This window comes from Eptatretus burgeri, chromosome 9 (assembly GCF_056783735.1).
Source record: "Eptatretus burgeri isolate ZD-2024b chromosome 9, Ebu_testis_v1, whole genome shotgun sequence".
Lineage (NCBI taxonomy): Eukaryota > Metazoa > Chordata > Myxini > Myxiniformes > Myxinidae > Eptatretus > Eptatretus burgeri.
The window spans coordinates 53,062,990-53,082,989 of NC_140969.1; the positions used below are offsets into that span (position 1 = coordinate 53,062,990).

Here is a 20,000-nt window from a genome sequence, read left to right on the forward strand (position 1 = left end):
GTTCGAGCTTTGCCGGGTGTGGTTATTATGGGACATCTGGTTTAATCTGAGTCTTACGATTGCTCAATGCATGTTCTCTGCTTTTACCAATTGTTTGTTCCTTTTAAGTCCCATGATCCCATCCATACATGATTGTTTATAATTATAATAACAAACTGAGATAACATGTGCCTTATAATATAAAAAAAAACGGGGATTTTGTAATCAGTGTCTGTCTGTTTGTCTGTCTGTCACGCTATGTCATTCTAAATGGTTGGGCAGAAGTTCACTAAACTTGGTAGTTATGATCACCACATGGCATGAAGATGCAGGAGCTGTATCATTTTTGGCCTTGTCCCAAAATGTCAATTACAGGCACATTTTAAAACATTTTGTTTTTTTAATGAAACATTGTATATGCAGTCAACATTGGGGGGACACATGAAATATGGAATGATTTTTTGGATTTGACCCCTGGTTCATGCCCCAGGACTTGGGTGTCCCAGGGGTCAAAGTGGGGAAATTTTTTTTTCACTCAAAATTTGATATTGGGTCAATCCTAGTGGAACCTTTTGCCATCTTTCAACCTTGCGTTAGAGTGTTTAGGTGGTAAGCGTGGGGATTTGCGATGGCGTGCCATTGACTTTGCTCTCATTTGAATTGATTTTCCTTCTCCACTAGATGGTGCTGTTATCGAAGGTTGCCATTACTTTTTCACAGTTTTGTTCTTGTCAGCTTTTTGTGATGAAATACTGTATGTGTGTATGCATGTATGTATGTATGTATGTATGTATGTGTGTATTTATGTAATGTGATGAATGATTGGCATGACAAATGATGTCATGATGATTTGCAGTTTTTGCAGATGTTTATCTTTTCTTGCTCTGACCTCATGCTCTGACCTTGCCTTGTGTTTATGTTAAGCACCTGCTTATGTTGCAAAGATTTGTTTGCATGAGGAAGGTTCTTCTTCTTAAATTGGGTCTTAGGCTGATTTCAGATGACGTTGATCCTCGGCTTCCAGTGCTTTCGATCAAGCATTGCTGTGTGTAGTTCCTCTGTCTCCAGGCCTGTATCCTCCTTCAACATGTTGATACAGTTGAGAGCCGGTCTGTCCTGCTTCAGTCTTCCGTGTTTCGGTGTTTAGAGTACAAGATTGGAAACTGATTCGTGTTTGCGGCGGTAGCAATGCCGAGCAATGCCCAGCAATGATGAGGCCACTTCTTCTAATTTTAACCGACAGCCTTGGAAGAGAACCATAGAGTTCTTTATTTGTCCTATGTTCAGACCATTGAAGAAGAATGACTCGATTCGTATCGTGTGCATATTGGGCCAGGAATCAATTAAGAGTTCAGCCGCAGATATCACAATTTCTGTCGGCCCCATTAGACCGCCGATTGCTGGAATGCATCTTGATTATGCTCATTTGCTTACACCTTCTCATCCCCTTTCCCATATCTCACACCGCTTGTCCCCCTATCTCCCTCCTCCACCCTACCCCCCCATCTCCCACTCCCCCCCCTTTCCTCATCAGCCTCTCCCCTCCTTGTTCTCCCTGACCCTCGTACTTTCCACGTCTCCTCAGTCTCTCACGGTCCATCATATTTCCTCTACACCCCCACATGCCCCCCCCCCAATCACTCCGCTTATTCTCACTACACCCCCATTCCTTTTCTCTTTTTTCTAATTGTTTTCTCTCCCTCTCTGAATGATTTCTATCCCACTTTGTTCCTTCTCCCATGCATTCATCTCTCTGCATCCCAACTCGCCTCTTCACCCCCTTCCTATATGCCGCTACAAGAATAGAAATGACTCGGTCTGATGAGTAAACTGTTTATTTGTTGTGCCTGGACAGCTGTTGTTGGCCTTGCTACTTACTGTGGCTATATTTCGCAGTCGTTTGTAGCCCTGACTTTGTCACCCTCCTGTCCATACCATCACACGTATAGTAATGGTTCGATGCTAAAAGCTTGCCATTCCAGGGAGGGAGATTAATCTGGGGGTGTCATGCTTAGAAGCTGCTCAAATGGTGTCTCCTGAGATCCCGTAAGCTTTGAGTGCAGCAGTTAAACCCACGGAACGTTTGTAATGGTTTTCTTCACCGTCATCAGTTCTTAAAGCAATAAACGAGAGGATGGCATCTCGTGGTTATGAATGTGTCCTTGTTTACGATTCGCTTGCCTCTTTATCAGTTTCCTTTTTCATCAGTAATCGTCGTTTGCTGAGTGTTGAAATCATTATTTTAGTTGTGGATGGGTTTTGCAATTCAAGCATCAGTAATAATGGTCACCGCACGTTCATGGTGGACTGTGCGGGTTGTCGTTCAGCACGTACGTCTAAGTAATACAATTACTTGTGTGAATCTTTCAATACCGTCTAATTCACCCTCTGTGTTTGGGCAAACTCGAGTTTCGGTATATATTGAGGTGGTGGGGAACACCTCCCCAAACCCTGGAGCATTGATGTGAAAACTCCCATCACCGCAGGTGTAGTTCTCATGATGAGTCTCGTGATGTTCGTTGTTCGATTCCCTCGCACTCGATGCTCCCCTCATCTTGCCACTCGATTGTCTCGAAGATGAACTTCCAGTAGTTGATCATCTCTTCGCGCTCCTGTTGTGAGAAATTTGTGTTATATTGGTCTGGTTTTGGATGTTAAGGAAGAGATTTTGGAATGGCTCAGGTGCTGTGAGGTCAAACGGAACTTGCACCCTGAAGTTTGAAAACGCATTCTTTTGATCCCACATTTTTGTTGAACCTGGTGTTGGCTTAGCAGTTAGGATGGTGGCTTGGGATCCTAGGGTCCTGAGTTCAAGCCCCGTCACCGTTGAATTAACACCAGGGGGTTAACTCAGCCTGTCATCCTTCCGAGGTCGGCTAAATGAGTACCAGTGTAGCAGCCAAAAGACTGCACATGAAGGGAAGGGGTATCAATGGATTGATGAAATCTGGTATTGGTGTGGTGCAGGCATGATGGGCCGAATGGCCTCCTCCTGCACCTTAATTCCTTGTAAAATTCCATTTGAGTTTGAAAGAACCGTATTTTGACATTAAGTTAGAAAAAGGAATGACAGAGTTGTTCGAGTTTAAATAACTTACCTTTGCCCATCACATGCCTTTCATTAACGCAGCATGCAATCGAGCACGTACTGTTTCAATTGGTGAGCATGATGACGAGGTTGAACTGGAACCCCAGGTGCATCAACCTGAACTCTGCCAATGGTGGATTAATTGGCAACTGAGGAAATTATTTTGGTTTTGTTCCTGTCGCTTGATACTCATAGTTTGAAATCGTGTGAAATAAAGGGTATGTACCTCCTGCTTGTGCTGTATATCAGGCAGTTGAAAGGGTTCTGTGCAGTGTTGAGGAATCTATCCCTTCTTACTGACGGCATCTGGCCTATCGAATGTGCCATCATCCATGTATGGAGTTGGGGAAAGAAGGAAGGAAGGGGGAGGGGTAATGGAGCAGTGCCATCGTGACAGTGAGGTCAGAGTACGACTTGCTTTCTCGTGGACTGTGTATTGTGGCAGCGCTTTGAATGCCTGTCGGAAAATAGCCGGGTGGCATGCCGAGGTTAGCCTTGGCTGGAAAATACAACAACGAACGTAGTGGGCTGTCCTCCGGCGTTGCCGTAGGACTGGAACCGAGGAAGCTTCTCTGCCTTTATTTTCATCTCATTTGCTCCACTCACCCACGGAAACCGGTGGTCGAGAGGATCGTTCGCGCTCTGCTGTTCGGGGCATGGGGAATACCGTAAAATGTGGATGTGGATGTGTACGCGCAGCAGGCGAGGAGATTGCGGATCGAAGCCAAGCTCCGACTGACCCAGAGCCACATTATGGACAAAAGAAATGGAAGACTTGGAAAAAGAGACAGGGAAGCTTGACTTTATCAAAGACTGGATCTGTTATTGCAACAGGGCTCGAGGCAGCGCACTGTGATTCATTCCCAGAGGGACATGACAAGCAAATGAGTGTTGAGAGATCCAGTGCTGCTGCACTGAAGACTTTTCCACTGTATAAAGAACATCTCGAATCCCAGACGATGGGCAACAATTCCAGCCAGGTGCTTGCCACAGAAACAAACTGCATTGAAAATGGGTTTGGAAATCACAAGGTAATGGTGGATTTTCTGCCAAAAGCATTTCCTCCTTGGCCTGCGGATCAAGGTTGCTCTTTGGAAACGTCGACATTCCCACAATACGGTGGATCGGTCACTGACTCCGGTGGTTTGTTGCCGATAGAGAGGTCACCACCCAGGCCTGAGCCTTCTTTCGGTTTGTTTGCTCCATCAAGCAACAGCGACCAGGGCAGCCTGGAAACTCAAGGTCACCACGTGGCACCCGGTCAGCACTTTCCATCGTCACTTACTTTACATCAAAAAACAAAACCACCTTCTGGCCGGGACAGAGATTGGCGTTGGGAGGCAGGGAAACCCTTGAAACCTGCTAGTGCAGGAAGGAGCCTGTGCTTCGAACGTGATGTTAATGGAGGGCTCATGCCGACACGCTTGGGACTTCGCGGAGGGAGTTTGTGCGTCACCACGGAACCATACCATGGTGTTTCCGAGGTTCCATCCCGCGTAAGCTAACTTAGTCAATTTATTGGTGTTCTTTCGTATGCAGCTTATGGCTGCTGGTTGCATCATTTTCTGGAAGCTTGCCCGTGCCGTTGATGTAGTGCCCCTGTTATCAGTAATCTAATGTAGACCTCGGAAGGATGACGGGCTGTCATCCTTCCGAGGTTGTCATCTCAGCCTGAGTCAACCCACCTGGCGTTATTTCAACGGCATGACAGGGGCTCAAACCCAAGACCCTAAGATCTTAAGCCAGCCACCTTGACCGTTAAACCAAACACCAGACTTGTCGATTATTGTGAAAAGCAGTGATTTTAAAATAAAGTTTCTGTAGATGGTTTCTAAATTGTTGTAATCACTGTAATCGTGCTCCACAGAAATTTTGTGAGATGTAGTTTTGACTTCCTAATAACTGGAGTTTCTATATCATCAATCTGGCTTCAGTGACACTACTATATTGCCTTGAATAGATTTAAATGTGCAATGGGTATCCGGTGACCAGTCGTGGGATTAAAACAGGCGAATAGCTCACTGCAGTCCGATACGTACTGTCCTCCAAGCTCGAGTTATGAGTTTCTTTCCAAACAAAGTTTAATGTTTTTTTTAACATCTATACAGGGAGAGAACATTAGGCCCATCCAGCCTGTGCAATGGTTGCCAACCTGTGGTTATTTGTACATGCTCATCAAGCAGGGAAGCAGCACGTACCATAATTTTTTTTGTCTTTGATATGACTCGACTGGGGTCGGTTTCGAACCTCTGACCTCCCAGACTCATGGCAGATGCTCCAACCATTACACCACGAGTTTGGTTATGGTTGTCATAAATGCGGAGAGGGGTGGTGGACAAAGGGGGTGATGCTTGCGTGAGGGTAGTGGAGAAGGTGGACAGTTAATCTAGCTGTCCTGTCTGCAAGCACGTAGATGTAAATGATTCGGCAGGCATCTGTTCAAAGGGACCTTTCTCGCTGTTATATTATGCATGATGTTAATGGATTCAAGTGGGTTTTCAAGCGAAGTAAATTATACACGAAATGTACTGCACATGTACTGCGGATAAGGAATAAATCTAAATGTGGAGTATCAGTGGATGCAATCAACAGAAGGTATAAGCTGACGTTTCACGTGTTAACCCTTCGTCAGAGCAAAAGGCTTTTGATTCTACCTGGCCTCTGATGCAGACGGACACGCGACTTCATGAGCACGACTACTTCTCCATCTCATACGCGGAGGAATTTTGGTAGATTTATAAAATATGCCACAAAATTAGTCACACAATGTACATCGGACACACGAGTATGATTGGACAATGACGTCTCCCCTGTGTCTCATTCCTCGCTGCGTCTAATTTTGTTACGGTGAGAGATGAAATTAATGTCACCTCTTTTTTTTCCCCCCCTGTTGATGTGGTTGTCAGTTTGAATGCCAGAAAAATGTGTCAAGACATCCAGATCAATGGTGACGATGCAGTAAATGAATTTCACTAGTTATGTCACGCGGAGAGTAAAGCAACAGCCAAATGCATCACATAGGAAAAAACAAACAAACCCATAATGATTCCTTTTTGATGGTTTGATTTTTGGCTCATTGTCCCCTGCTCCTCCAACAAAGTCGGAGATGGAGGACATTAAAATGAGCTCCATCTGACTGACCGACCGACCAACTGCACATGTACTTTTGTGTACGCGATATTTCAATAACCGTTGAACATTTTTTTTTTTTGTATACATTGTCGAGGCTCGTATGAGAGCGAACACACAACGCACAGCAAGGGGGGACATGAGACAAAAGGGGCAGGAGTGGGAAGGACACAACAGTGGGGAACAGAGAAATGAGGAGATCTGTGAAAGGGAGAGGGATGGGGTGGGGAACACGGGGTATACAAGATGGACATTGCAGGGACTTTCAGGACCTTACATGACAGGGAACTTTCGGGAAGGAAAGCAGGGAATTTGATGGAGGTGGGTTTGGGGTGGATTAATGGGGGTAGAAAATATCGAGGTTTTGGATGGGGGAAGATAAGAGAGATGGTGGTGAACAGCTGTTTTGAAGACCCGGAGGGGAAGAGTGGGATTGAAGAGAGTGTGGGAGTTTATTCCAGAGGTGGGAAAAAAAGGAATGAAAGAGTGAAGGTGAGCAGTGATTCATGATTTTGGTAGTTTTACCAGAAGGGGGTTTGCTGGTGGACCTTGAGCGCCCTGCGGAAATATGGGGGGGGCAGATCACAGAGGGGGGGGGGCGAGACCGGAGAGGGGATGGTAGTGGAGAGAAAGACCACCGACCTGCCTGCGGTGAGAGGGCGAGATTTAGCTTTCATATTGCAGAGATCTATCAATTCCTCACACAGTACCACCCAAAAGGTAGGGGGCCCAGAGTATCAGCTCGTTAGCTCAGCCCCCGCACAGTGGGAGATGGTGTTTTGCAATCGTGCGTGTGTGTGTGTGTGTGTGTGTGTGTGTGTGTGTGTGTGTGTGTGTGTGTGTGTGTGTGTGTGTGTGTGTGTGTGTGTGTGTGTGTGTGTGTGTGTGTGTGTGTGTGTGTGTGTGTGTGTGTGTGGGCGCGCGTGCGTGTGTATGTGTGTATGTGCATGTGTGTATGTGTGTATGTGTGTATGTGTGTATGTGTGTATGTGTGTATGTGTGTGTGTGTGTGTGTGTGTGTATGTGTGTATGTGTGTGTGTGTGTGTGTGTGTGTGTGTGTGTGTGTGTGTGTGTGTGTGTGTGTGTGTGTGTGTGTGTGTGTGTGTGTGTGTGTGTGTGTGTGTGTGTCGGCTGTAACTTTTTTTTACCATTTGTGCTTTTGTTGTCAAATTTTCCACAAAGCTTTATTATGAGAATATGGAGAGAAGTCAAATTAATAATTTTTTTCCAAAAGGTCAAAGGTGCCGTTTAGCATACGGAATAACCAAATACAAAACAGATGGGCTTTGCATTATCAGATGCTTTCTGGTTGTGTTTTATTCTGGCTTTGATACATGTGAAGCCATTGTTGTCGAGGTTTGCCTGGCTTGTGTCGGAGCTCAGCAGGAATAGTTTCCATTTTAATGGAATTTTGGAGACATTTCGTGAATTTTAAAAGTGTTAATTTTTTTTCCCCTAAACTCTGAACCTGCAACATGAAAGTTTCACTTAACAAATAATAATAATAATAATAATTATGATAATAAAAACATCCTCTACTTGTCACCATCACCTGATGGTAGGGTGGCCCAGATTCCATGGAAAAACTCCATCGGTTCCAAAAAGCATCAATTCGATTCAAAAGTTTCTTTTTTTCTGGCAAAGAGGTTTAAATTATTCCATGCTGTAAATTTGTCCCCAGACCTGCCAAAGGCCTTCTTTGTTCGTGTCGGTTTTGTGTTCTTCATGAGAGACAGGTGCAGAGAGACGGACAAAGAAGCGAGTGAAAGGACGGGGGACTGTTTGCTTGGCTTGTGAAGGAATAAAAGTCGAGCTTTGAGATTTCTATTCTTCAAGACGAGACTTCATTCGGGTTACAATAAATCCTAATCCTAATTCATTCTACGTTTAATGCAGAAGTATGTGTTTTGAGGTTATCTTTGTCGTTATTTTACGTGGCATCTTTTATAGACTGTCTAATTTTATTTATGGTGAATGGTAAATAGAAAGTGGATGAATGTTCCGGGTATTTAGAATACAACAAGGAGCTGATAGGTCCCACGCCTTTTGGGTGGTACGAGAAATAGATCTGTGTCATATGAAAGATAAATCTTGAACAGTTTTTGAAATATCACGTACACGACTCAAGTTACTGAGATGGTTGCCATGGCAACAAAATGCAGCCAATCATAACCTTGATGTAATCAGGTTAATATAATTTCATGAGGAATAGATATCTACAATATGATCGCAAAATGTTAAACTGTTTTTGAAATATCAGGTACGCAAACATATACAGTACATGGACGGATGTTCGGTTGGTCGGAGCTCATGTTAATATCCCCCATCTCTGAGCTTGTCAGATGTACGGGGGTTGGGGGGGGAGAGGGGTCAAAAAGGATGGATGGTTTCTTTAGTGACAAATAAACCGAGAGATTGAATTGTTGAGGTGCGGATAAAAGCGCAGACATGATTGGCTTGTACATTAACCTATTTTATCATCTTTATCATTCTGGCAGGATCGCCGAGACGTATGCACAAACCCCTCTAAGCTGTCAAGCCTGGGGTTGAATCCTGAACCAGCTTATAAACTGTCATCCCAGTATTTCGCAGGCAGGATGATTCATCAATGTGTGTGCCGTCCCTCAGATGGACATTAAACTGGGCGTCAGGTCTACCACATTCGTTGGTGGATAATAAAGACTCCACAGTGTCCGTCACAAAGAGTCTGCGAGCTGGCCAGCACCATGAACAAATTACAAATTCCTGCCCTAACTACTGCTAGGAAGGCAATATACCCAGTATAACGCTTGCCAAAAAACAGTTTTGGCAGCACCAACACTCTGTAACAAAGTATGGTACGTCAGAGTCAGAATCAGAATTATCTTTATACTTTGGTAGTATGAAGGTTCCAAAACCGCCATTCAGAATTGTTTCCAGTCTCTGAGAAGTTTGGCTTGTTTTGCCAAAAGGATTCTTTGGGAAAGAAACATAACTGTTGAACATTTGAGCTGTGTTGACGATGCAGTTTACAAAGTATATCCCCACTCCTGACACCACCCCACTCCCTTACTTCCTCTTTCCCATTACCAGTTGCTTCCTCCTCCCCCACTCACATCCCTCATTTTAAATCTGTCCGATGATTCATCATTTTGCCTGCGTGGTATAACTTTTCTCCATGCTTTTGCATACGTCAAAATACATTATGGATGTGAATTTTGAAATTGTGCACCTGCTGATGTTTTTAGTGTTTGCTTTTTTAAAAATTTATTTTAAGTACAGTGCATACTCAATTGTGGTTGGAGGTCACAGATAGATGTTTAGTACATGAAATACATTGATGTCTACTAATATCCTTGTAAATCATATAAAAGTACATTGGTGTCTACTATTGTCTTTGTTCTACATGTGATAAATTTTCATGCTCTTCCATGAACCTCAAATCGATGTGAATAATAATAAATATAAGGGCTGTGATTGTGGAAAGTGCAAAAGACATTCGTTTTCTCTTGTGTTCTCACCGCTGCAGTTTCCACTTGTTTCTGCAGATCTCCGAGGTACAGGTTCTCGGACAGTCTGAGGACATGACTGCGAAGGAGAAGCTGCTCCTGTGGTCCCAGAAAATGGTGAACACGTACCCAGGCCTTCAGTGCGGAAACTTCTCCACGTCCTGGCGTGACGGCCGCCTTTTCAATGCCATTATCCACAGGCACAGGTACTGTGTCGAAACCCTTTTGTAGACATCAGAGTTTTGGATTTGATTATAATGCAAAAAAAAAAGTTTGATACAAAGTCGAAGCTTGTGGCTGAGCTAGAACACAGACCAGGCCACAACATCATAAAATTTGAACAAGCAATCAGATTGCATTCCCTCGCCTGGATTTATCTAGTGTGCTTTTATAGTATGTATTTTATAGACGTACTCACATTCTAAATGTACATACCTTATAGAGGAACTGTACTCGGTTGAAAAAAAGATGATTGGTACTACTGGGTACTACGAGGTGGCGTTGTGCGGCCTATGCTGGCACTCTCTGTGTGGACAAATAAACAAATCCAAATGCAATACCCTCTCCTCTGGCAAGGGTAACAAGGAGGGCATAATGGAAAAGAAGGAAGCATACCAAGAGCCCTTCTGTTGCATCCCTCCATACTGCTGTTGGAGGAAAAATGGGCATGAGGAGGAGTGAGATCAAGGGGAGGGTGAGAAAGACGCATGCAGTGAACAAATTAGATACAGGCTCAAGCAGAACAAAATAATGAAGGGAAAAACCAGGGATGAAATAAAAATGGAATGATAAAGAGTAGAGTGAGGGAGAGGGGGAGAGAACACAATAACCTGGAAAGGAAGGGGTGTTCTTGTGGGGGGGTGGGGCGGTTCATGAGGGTGGAAAATATCACAGTATAGGTGGGGGAAGATTTAACATGGTGGTGAACAGCTGTCTTGAAGTAGTCTAGTAGGAAGATAGGGGTCCCATGCACCCCCATGATACATTTTTTTTAACCTGCATTTTTACAATCCCTGAGGTGTGTGGGAACAGAATTTCCTTTGTTCCCATTCCAAAAAATGTCCCATGTGGGTCGTTTCGCCGGTATTTTGTCTGCCATCTTGGATTTCTTGGGACGCAAAAGTAAGGGGTAGGGGTAATGTAAAGGACCTTTTTGCATAGAAAGAAATTAGTTACAGGTGCAAATTAGGTATGACCTGCACTATCACAAGAACCCATCAATTATTCAATTAGGGCATAGATGATGTCATCAGGGGTCAAAAGGTCATGCTCAAGGGTTACTAAGTCAAATGTCACGCCCATCCTCTTTGTCATCCACCCTGCACCAAAGTGAATGAATCTTTTGGATTCTACTTTGGTTGAAGGAAAGTGTACATGTATAGGCAGTTTTTAAAACTAAAACAAATTATTTAACTTCAGTACAACATCATTAACCCTTTCCGCAAAAATACTGAAAATATTGAAAAAAATGAATTTTTGTAACAAGTTTCCTGTGAAATTGTAGTTTGACACATATTTGTTTTCTCTGCCTTTTTGTTATGGAAAAAGTCTTTACATGTTCCAATGAGTCCTGAAATACAGTCTATGTATCATTATCTTGGTATTTTCACTTACACTCCTTACTAATTGATATGGGAATTTGCATTATATAGAGATCGTGTGTTAACGAGTTGCTATAATACGCAGGCCCACAACTAATTAATGTTGAAACATTATTACGACTGCCAAAAGTCTCAATGTTCATATTTTAATCTAGTCTTCGTTATCATTGAGAAGTTCTTCATAGTCACTATCTTGGCTGGACTGTTCTTCCTCAATGTCATCATCACACTGTTCCATCTCTTCCATAGTCTTCTCAACTAAGTCTATCAAGGTAGGGGGAAGTTCTGAGCCGCAAGACCACACTGGCTCCAAAACACACTCATCATTTCTTTCTCAACCTTGTTCAGGATCATATGGCTTTGGAGACCAGAAGATTGGAATATCTGCTCGCTTGTAGATAGCAAGGCGATGGTTCACTCGACCAATGTGTGGGATAAGGTTGTCTCGTCAAGGTGCCAACCGGGAGAGGTCAATCTTACATTTGGTTGTCAGTTGCTCATCTTCCCCCAACAATCTTCCTCAACATGATTCCACGTACAGTGTCAATATATTTCTGTCTGGAGTAGCCGTACATCAGACGTGTGAATGCCTCAATATCATCAATCGTTTCTGGCTTTACAGACCATTCATCCCCAAGTTTTCTGAAAGGAGATGAGTACAATTATATGAATTGCCACACAAAAGTTAAAAGAAACTGTGATCGTCAGGGGATTTCATCGATAATAAAACAAATACCTGAAAGCTTCATGATAAATTGGATGACGTTGTAACTTCTTGAGGGGTCTGATCTTGCCCTTTCCCTGAAAGGAACTTATTACGTCTTCCCCGGTGAACAAGTACAGGCCCAGGACGATCTTACAGTTGTCGGCACCCATGGATTCTGCCATTTGACTAGGTCTGTTGGGAGGTATTCTTCTGATGTTCTGGCAATCCAGCTCATCAGCTGTAGGAGGCCAAGGAAGTGGTGTTGACTCGTTGAACATCCCCTGAACAACACTGCACAAGTGCAAGGCAACATCCTCAAACTTGTCTTTGGAGCCAAGCCTATAAGCATAAGTCACTGCTTCCACAACAGAGATGCTTGTGCTGTACACCAGGTTGTAGGTTATGCATCCCCTGTCCCCAGGAAACACTTTTGTGAAAGCAATGCACTCACTGATTTCGTGTCTTTGAAGTCGGGTCTTCACCTTATCACTTCTGAAATCTGGATTTGGAAATCCACAGCGTTCAAGTTCTTGGACGTATAGGTGGTGGAGTGTTCCAAGTTGCACGACCTCCTTCTGCCCAATTACCCTCTCACGTATAAAATCCAGAACTACATTAAATGAGCTTTGATGAGCTTCAAGCTTTTCATCTTGCTTGTTTTCAATACTTCTGTTGGCTTGATCACGTAAATAATTCACATGTCTCAGTTTGAATGAACTATGACAGGATTTATGGAAACGAGCCCCTCTTGCAAAAAATATTCGCCTGCCACCTTGCGATGTAAACGATTGTCTCCTATTTCTAGGGCTTGGGATTCAATATGAGTCCAAGCTTCATCCTTTCCCTTGAAAGATGCAAACTGGACACAACGTTCAGTCCTTCCGGAAACTTTCGTCTCAAGCATTTCACAGAAAATACATTCTGGTGGAAAAATGTTCTTGGAAGAGGTTGATGGTTTACGAGGGGATCGAATTGTTGAGGATTCATCATCTGGTACGACACATTTCAAACGATCATGATGTTTGGTAAAGGCTTGATAGCATCCCCGGTGATAGCCTGCCATTTCTGGGTCCACACCATCAAGATTGTCTGGAATTAACCTACACACAGCTTCCATACGAGCGGGTGAATCATGAGACTGAAGGAGCCGTTTCTCACGAAGATTATGTAACATCTCAAGCTTTTCCTGGGGAGGACCCCTTATATTGTGTAGTGGTATAAATTCACCTTGCTGTATGCCACTCACATGTAAAATACATACAGGAGGAGGCATCTGCAGTTACTCTAAATTGCAACCATGATCAGTTCGGCATTTCTTTGCCTTTGACATGATGAAGCCACCACCACCAAGTAACTACAACTAAGCGTGCACTACCACCACTGGAGCACGAATCCATAATAGGTGTTACCTGAAAAAAAGACAATTATCCACCACCAATAACCTACAGCTGCAAGCAGGTATGCATGCCAGCAGATATTCAATACAACCACTAAAATATAAATCAAAATCACAGTTGTCTGCACGTCCTGTAACAAAAAAGACAACACTGTCAGTTGACGAACTTTAACACCACCACTAAAGTGTTAAGGTAGTTACAATGGCCTCACCTGCAACAAAAAAGAATGTTAACAACAATAGCCATAAACTATAAATAAACTGTGAAATTAATCATTCGTATACGAAGGACACACTCACACAGTAAACTCAATACAGAACCGCATTTTCTCAATATTTTCGGTATTTTTGTGGAAAGCGTTAATCATGTTGTACTGAAGTTAGATAATTTGTTTTAGTTTTAAAAACTGCCTATACATGGACACTTTCCTTCAAGCATAGTAGAATCCAAAAGATTCATCCACTTAGGTGCAGGGTGGATGACAAAGAGGATGGGCGTGAAATTTGACTTAGTGGCCCTTTAACGTGACCTTTTGACCCCTAATGACGTCATCGATGCCCTAATTGAATAATTGACTAGTTGTTGTGATAGTGCAGGTCATACCCTTTCCAATGATACCTAATTTGTACCTGTAACTAATTTCTTTCTATGCGAAAAGCTCCTTTTATATTACCCCTACCCCTTACTTTTGCGTCCCAAGAAATCCAAGATGGCGGACAAAAAAACGCCTAAACGACCCAAATGGGACATTTTTTGGAATGGGAACAAAGGAAATTCTGTTCCCACACACCTCAGGGATTGTAAAAATGCAGGTTAAGAAAATGTATCATGGGGGTGCATGGGACCCCTATCTTCCTCCACAACTAAAGCTCTCAAGTGAAGAATTTGATCGAACAGACTGGGGAAGTTCGTTCCACAGGTGATGGAGAAGAATGGAGGTGAGCTATGAGCTTGGGTTTTGGGAGTTACACCAGAAATGCTTTAATGGCAGACCATGTGTATCCTGCAGAAATCTTGAGGAGGAGGGGATGGGTGACAAAGCAAGGACAGACCTTGAGATTAAGCTTCATTGTGGGAGATTCCAATGATATTGAGAGCCTTTGTATTCATAGCATCAAGAAGTTCAAGGTGTGAAGCAGGGGTGCCAGCCCAAACTGAGAGCCATGCTCCATAGAGTTGCAGATGAAAGCCCTGTAAGTTAAAGTTCATAATAGCCACGGAAAGGCTTTGTACGAGGTAGGATGCCATTCAGCATCCTCCATCATAATCCGGGTTACGTGCATGAAGCAAAAACATACCTACTGCTTTTAATTCAAAACACCTCACTGTACTGAGAAATGTGGGGACATGAACACTGCACTGTAAATGGTGGAGACTTGTAATACCCTCCACCACCTCGAGGTGGTGCTTCACTATACACATTTACATAGAAAATTTGCATCCACCCTCTCACCCCCACCCCCCCCCCCACCCCGACCCCCAAGACCACCGGCAAAGATTAAAAAAATAAAAAACACCCATATACACTAGTTAGAGTCATGCTGATCCTATGTAGCAAGTCTGGATGTAATTGGTCCAGAACTATAGGAGGAGTAGTGTGACAGACAAACACATAAACACAGGTTTGTGGATTATAGTCAGGATTACTGCAGACAAGATAGGATAAATCTCCACTTAAGGGAGAGCCGGCTGTTGGAGAATAATTCCAAGATGGCATTAATATCAGGATAGGTGTAGATGGAAGACCATTCCTGAAGTGTGGAGGGAAGATTGCATTCCCTACCAGTTGACCTGAGTGAAATGCCAGGCTCTCTGGCGCTGAGGCAGCTTTCTGACAATAGATGGAGGAGGTCGACTCTCACAAGCACATGATCAGATGAACCAATTGGAACACTGGAGAATCAGAAAATGTCAGCAGGAAAATTGGTAATTGCAAAGCTCAGAAGGGAGGATTTGACATTGGCAGAAATCTAGGTCGGAAAGTTCACGGATTGGACCAGGTCCATGGAGTCGCAGAAGTCTTTTGCTGCAGTATTTCTTGTGTATGGCATGTTTGTAGATTTGAGGTGAGTTAACCAGTCTAATGCTCTTGAGGAGAGGACATTTATCTTGGCAACGTCTCCCTCAAATTTTTGTAAATAAATTAAATAAATATAAATTCCTCATTCCCCTACCTTTATGCGCCCAAGGCCATGACAGAAGCCTCTGATCCTTCCCTCATGCGCAAGCATTCACTCGTACAGTTCTGCACTGTACCACGCTTGCAAAAAGCACTGCACCTCGCAAGCCACAAACACCAAGCGTCACGCGCTGTGCTGTACACATGCATATAAGAATGGAGTAAAAAAAAATGGAGAGGGACTCCACCAGACTGAGGGATGACCGAACGGCCATGGGGTTGAATGAAAGACCTCGAGGGTGAAGGAAGAATTGTTGAAAGGATGTTTGATGAAGGGGAGGTAATTGGTGGATTGAGAAAGGCAGTCGGGAAATGGACAGATGGTGTGAAGGAGGTATGATGGAAAGTAACAGAGGGGTGGGTGGGGGGGAGGGGGGGGCGGGGGTGAGATGTTACACTGGAAAAATACAGCCGAGCCAACACATCCCCACCCCAAACAGCCTTTCACAAGGGATCAAGGACTAGCGACACAAAAAATAATGAAACGAGTAATCCTCGGGTCACCTACGTGTCCATGTATGCTCTCCCCCTGGGGTAAGTTTTCCAAAACCATTACATTTTAGAAATGTATGTTTCCATCCACATATATATATATATATATATAGAAATATATATATATATATATACATATATATACATATATATATATATATATATATATATATATATATATATATATATATATATATATATATATATATATATATATATATATATATATATATATATATATATATATATATATATATATATATATATATATATATATATATATATATATATATATATATATATATATATATATATATATATATATATATATATATATATATATATATATATATATATATATATATATATATATATATATATATATATATATATATATATATATATATATATATATATATATATATATATATATATATATATATATATATATATGCAGTGTGTAAAAAACATGTATATATATTCAGATATTTTTATATATTTAGATATATATATATATATATATATATATATATATATATATATATATATATATATATATATATATATATATATCTCCCTGGGGTAAGTTTTCCAAAACCATTACATTTTAGAAATGTATGTTTCCATCCACATATATATATATATATATATATATATATATATATATATATATATATATATATATATATATATATATATATATATATATATATATATATATATATATATATATATATATATATACATACACGAGGTGTGTTCAAAAAGTATCCAACCTTAATTTTTTGTGCGTAAACAAATGAAGCTCGGGAGGGGTGGTTTGGTGCACGTATGTAGGCGATCCTAATCCGTATGCGTGAATATTTTTCCGCCGGCAGAAGCTGTCAGTCGCCAACAGACCGCCGATGAGTGAGGAAGTGTAAGTGAGCGCCGTCGGATTTTCGTTTTTGACAAAATGACGGAAAAACTTGAACAACGCTACTGCATCAAATTTTATGTAAAGCTTGGCGATTCCCAAGTGGAAACGAACCGTAAGATTCAACAGGCCTTCGGGAATGAAGCAAGGGCACCACACAGATAAAAGAGTGGTACAGCCGCTTCAAAGATGGTCGCACATCAGTGGAAAGTGAAGCATGTTCTGGTAGTCCCTCAACATCCCAAAATGAGATCGTCATTGACCAAGTGAGGACCCTGCTGATGCAGGATCATCGTATCACGATCAGAGAACTTGCAGACGAGGCGGGCGTCAGCGTTCATTCCATTGTGACTGAGGATTTGGGCTGAACGAGAATCTCAGCGAAATTCGTGCCAAAGCTGCTAATGATCGAGCAGAAGCAACTCCGTTTGGAGATCGCACAGGACATGCTGGAGAATGTGAACAGCGATCCCAACTTCTCAAACACAGTGATCACTGGCGATGAGACCACAGTGATCCGTCATTTTGTCAAAAAGAAAAACCTGACGGCGCTCACTTACACTTCCTCACTCATCGGCGGCCTGTCGGCGACTGACGGCTTCTGCAGGCGGGAAGATATTCACGCATACGAATTATATTCGCTACATATGTGCACCAAACCATGCCTCCATAGCTTCATTTGTTTACGCACGGAAAATTAAGGTTGGATACTTTTTGAACACACCTCGTATGTTTCTATATATATTTGTATGGATATATATATATATATATATATATATATATATATATATATATATATATATATATATATATATGTATTCATCGTATATATTGTTGCGGGCAAGGGGGTCGGGCGAGAAGACCACTAGGTGGGGGAAGCTATGTCGAGTCCCACCAGACTCCCCGGAATTGTAGGTCGTCGCACACGGATAATTCCATGATGCGGCGGGTCGCTTAACTGACCGTGGACGCCAATAACTCAACTGCGTGACCTTGGGTCCTCCCGTCTATGGGTTAATTGTTTACCAAATTATTCACGTGGTTTAATAAACGGGGAAACACGCCCTCGGTACGCCTTGTCCGAACCGGATCACTCTACAGGACCGGATCGCTTAACCGGATCGGATGCAGCCGAGCGACACTGCCATGGACGTACCGGCTAAAAGGAAACGGATCGTTGGGAATAAAGTCCCGGCTAAACTTGGATTCAGATCATGCTGGATCAATGGAAGAAAAAACAAAAACGAGCAGGGAACATTCCTAATGATAATTATTTACTTACAAGTGGGAGGAAAGCCATGTGGTATAGTGAAGATTTATTGGGGTGTGTTGTGCAGAGATAGAAAGAAGCGTGGTGCAACACTAAATAGGCAACTTACACAAGGGGACACAGAGCAGACAACGTGGAAATGATAACAATAAAAATGATAACAATCTTCCACAGTCTTACTTAAGCAGACAGGCGCCAGCACACACACACACACACACACACACACACGCTCACACACAGACACAGAACCCGATGTATAGGGAGTTTTGCAACCAGTGGGGCGGGGGGGGGGATTGAGGCTATGATCTCGGTACCTGTGTGCCCGATGGCACAAAATTCCACCAATACATTTCGGGGGGGGGATGCTCTGGGGTGCGGTACCCGACAGTGGGCGCGTTGTCTATGGCCCAAGCCGCACGTGTGGAGACTGCTCGTGAAGGAAGAGCTTGAGTGGAGAAGGGCGGAGTCCAGTGGGTGAGGGTGGAGCAGTGGGCGGGATTAGCTAGGCGGGTGGGGTCGATGTGGTGTGGGTGGAGACAAGGAGGCGGAGTTGAGCAGGAGGCGGGTCGTGGTGGTGTCGAGGAGTGGGCGAAGAGGAGGAGGCGGAGACGAGAAGCAGGAAACCACAGACCGTCCAGGCCAGAGGGACTGCCCCGACTTTTATTGGGCCCGCAGCTCGGGGGGAGGGGCCATGCCGAATCCAAACGTCATCACCTGAATCGGGCGCTCCGATTGGCCCCGAGCCCTCATGTGACCTGCCAGCTTTGGCTGGAAACCACCTCACTTTGTTTCCGGCAAGGCCACCCCAAACAGCGGCAATATTGCATGCTGAACCCACGAGATGACATGAATCGCCCACACGGAAATTGGCATGCGAATCATCCTGCAAAAACCCCCCGGGCAAGCGGTCGAGGGTCCCGCACGCCCACTCGGGCGTCCGATCAACGTGTTCGTTCTGCACGCGCCAACATGGCCCGCACTTTACATTCCCTGGCTTGATCGCAGCCTCTCTGGCTGCAGAGACGAGAAGACTACCACCTTCCATGAGAATTCACAGCTGCCAGCGAGGACCGAAAGCGCATCGCCATGGATAAATCCATGCACATTTCACGAGCGTCGTCGTGCCAGCTTTCGAGCACATTTTATACAGTGCACGCGGTTCCGCCATTACGCACGTGGCCAGTGTTCACACGACTCTGCCAGCGTGTGTGCGGGGCGAACACCAATATGTGTCGGGTATTGAGGTTAAACAAAGAACAAGCCACTTCAATCCGCACACTTGTATCCTGCCTATCATGGCGTGGAGTCGGCTTTATTGGCCTCTGTACGTGTTTCGTGCGGCGTGGATCGTCGTGCTGTGAACGCTCAAACACACTGTGGTAAACGAGACGAGGGGCAAGTGGGGCAGAGGGTACCGTGGATTGTCGTGCTGTGAAAAACACCATTCGTGCAGCCTCTTAAGAGGTATTTGTTCGCATGCCTTTTTTAATGGAATCTGCAATTCTCCCCAGCTTTCAGCAAATGCGCATGTGGCTGATTTACCTCAGGAATAATCAGAAAAGAAGAAGAGTGGGGATGAAATCAAGGAAAAAATGATTGAGCAACCCCAGGTATTAGATCATCGCAACGCACTCCCTTGTTGTCCCGTGAAACAAAAGGAAGGGGACTGTCTCCAGTCTACACGTATAATAATGGAATAACTGTCTTGGGATACCTTTCTGTTGTATACATGCGGTTCCGAGAACCGCAACAAT

The 20,000-nt window shown here is 43.5% G+C and overlaps 1 protein-coding gene across 1 annotated transcript in view; it reads left to right on the forward strand.

Annotated features, from left to right (window-relative positions):
- Positions 1-3,708: 3,708 nt before the first annotated feature.
- LOC147020138 (microtubule-actin cross-linking factor 1-like) overlaps positions 3,709-20,000 on the forward strand; it is a 212,772-nt gene continuing 196,480 nt past the window's right edge. The window contains exons 1-2 of the mRNA XM_085895175.1: positions 3,709-4,563; positions 9,725-9,891. Of these exons, the coding sequence (XP_085751301.1) occupies positions 3,724-4,563; positions 9,725-9,891 (1,007 nt within the window). The 5' untranslated portion in view covers positions 3,709-3,723. The remainder of the gene's footprint in view (positions 4,564-9,724; positions 9,892-20,000) is intronic.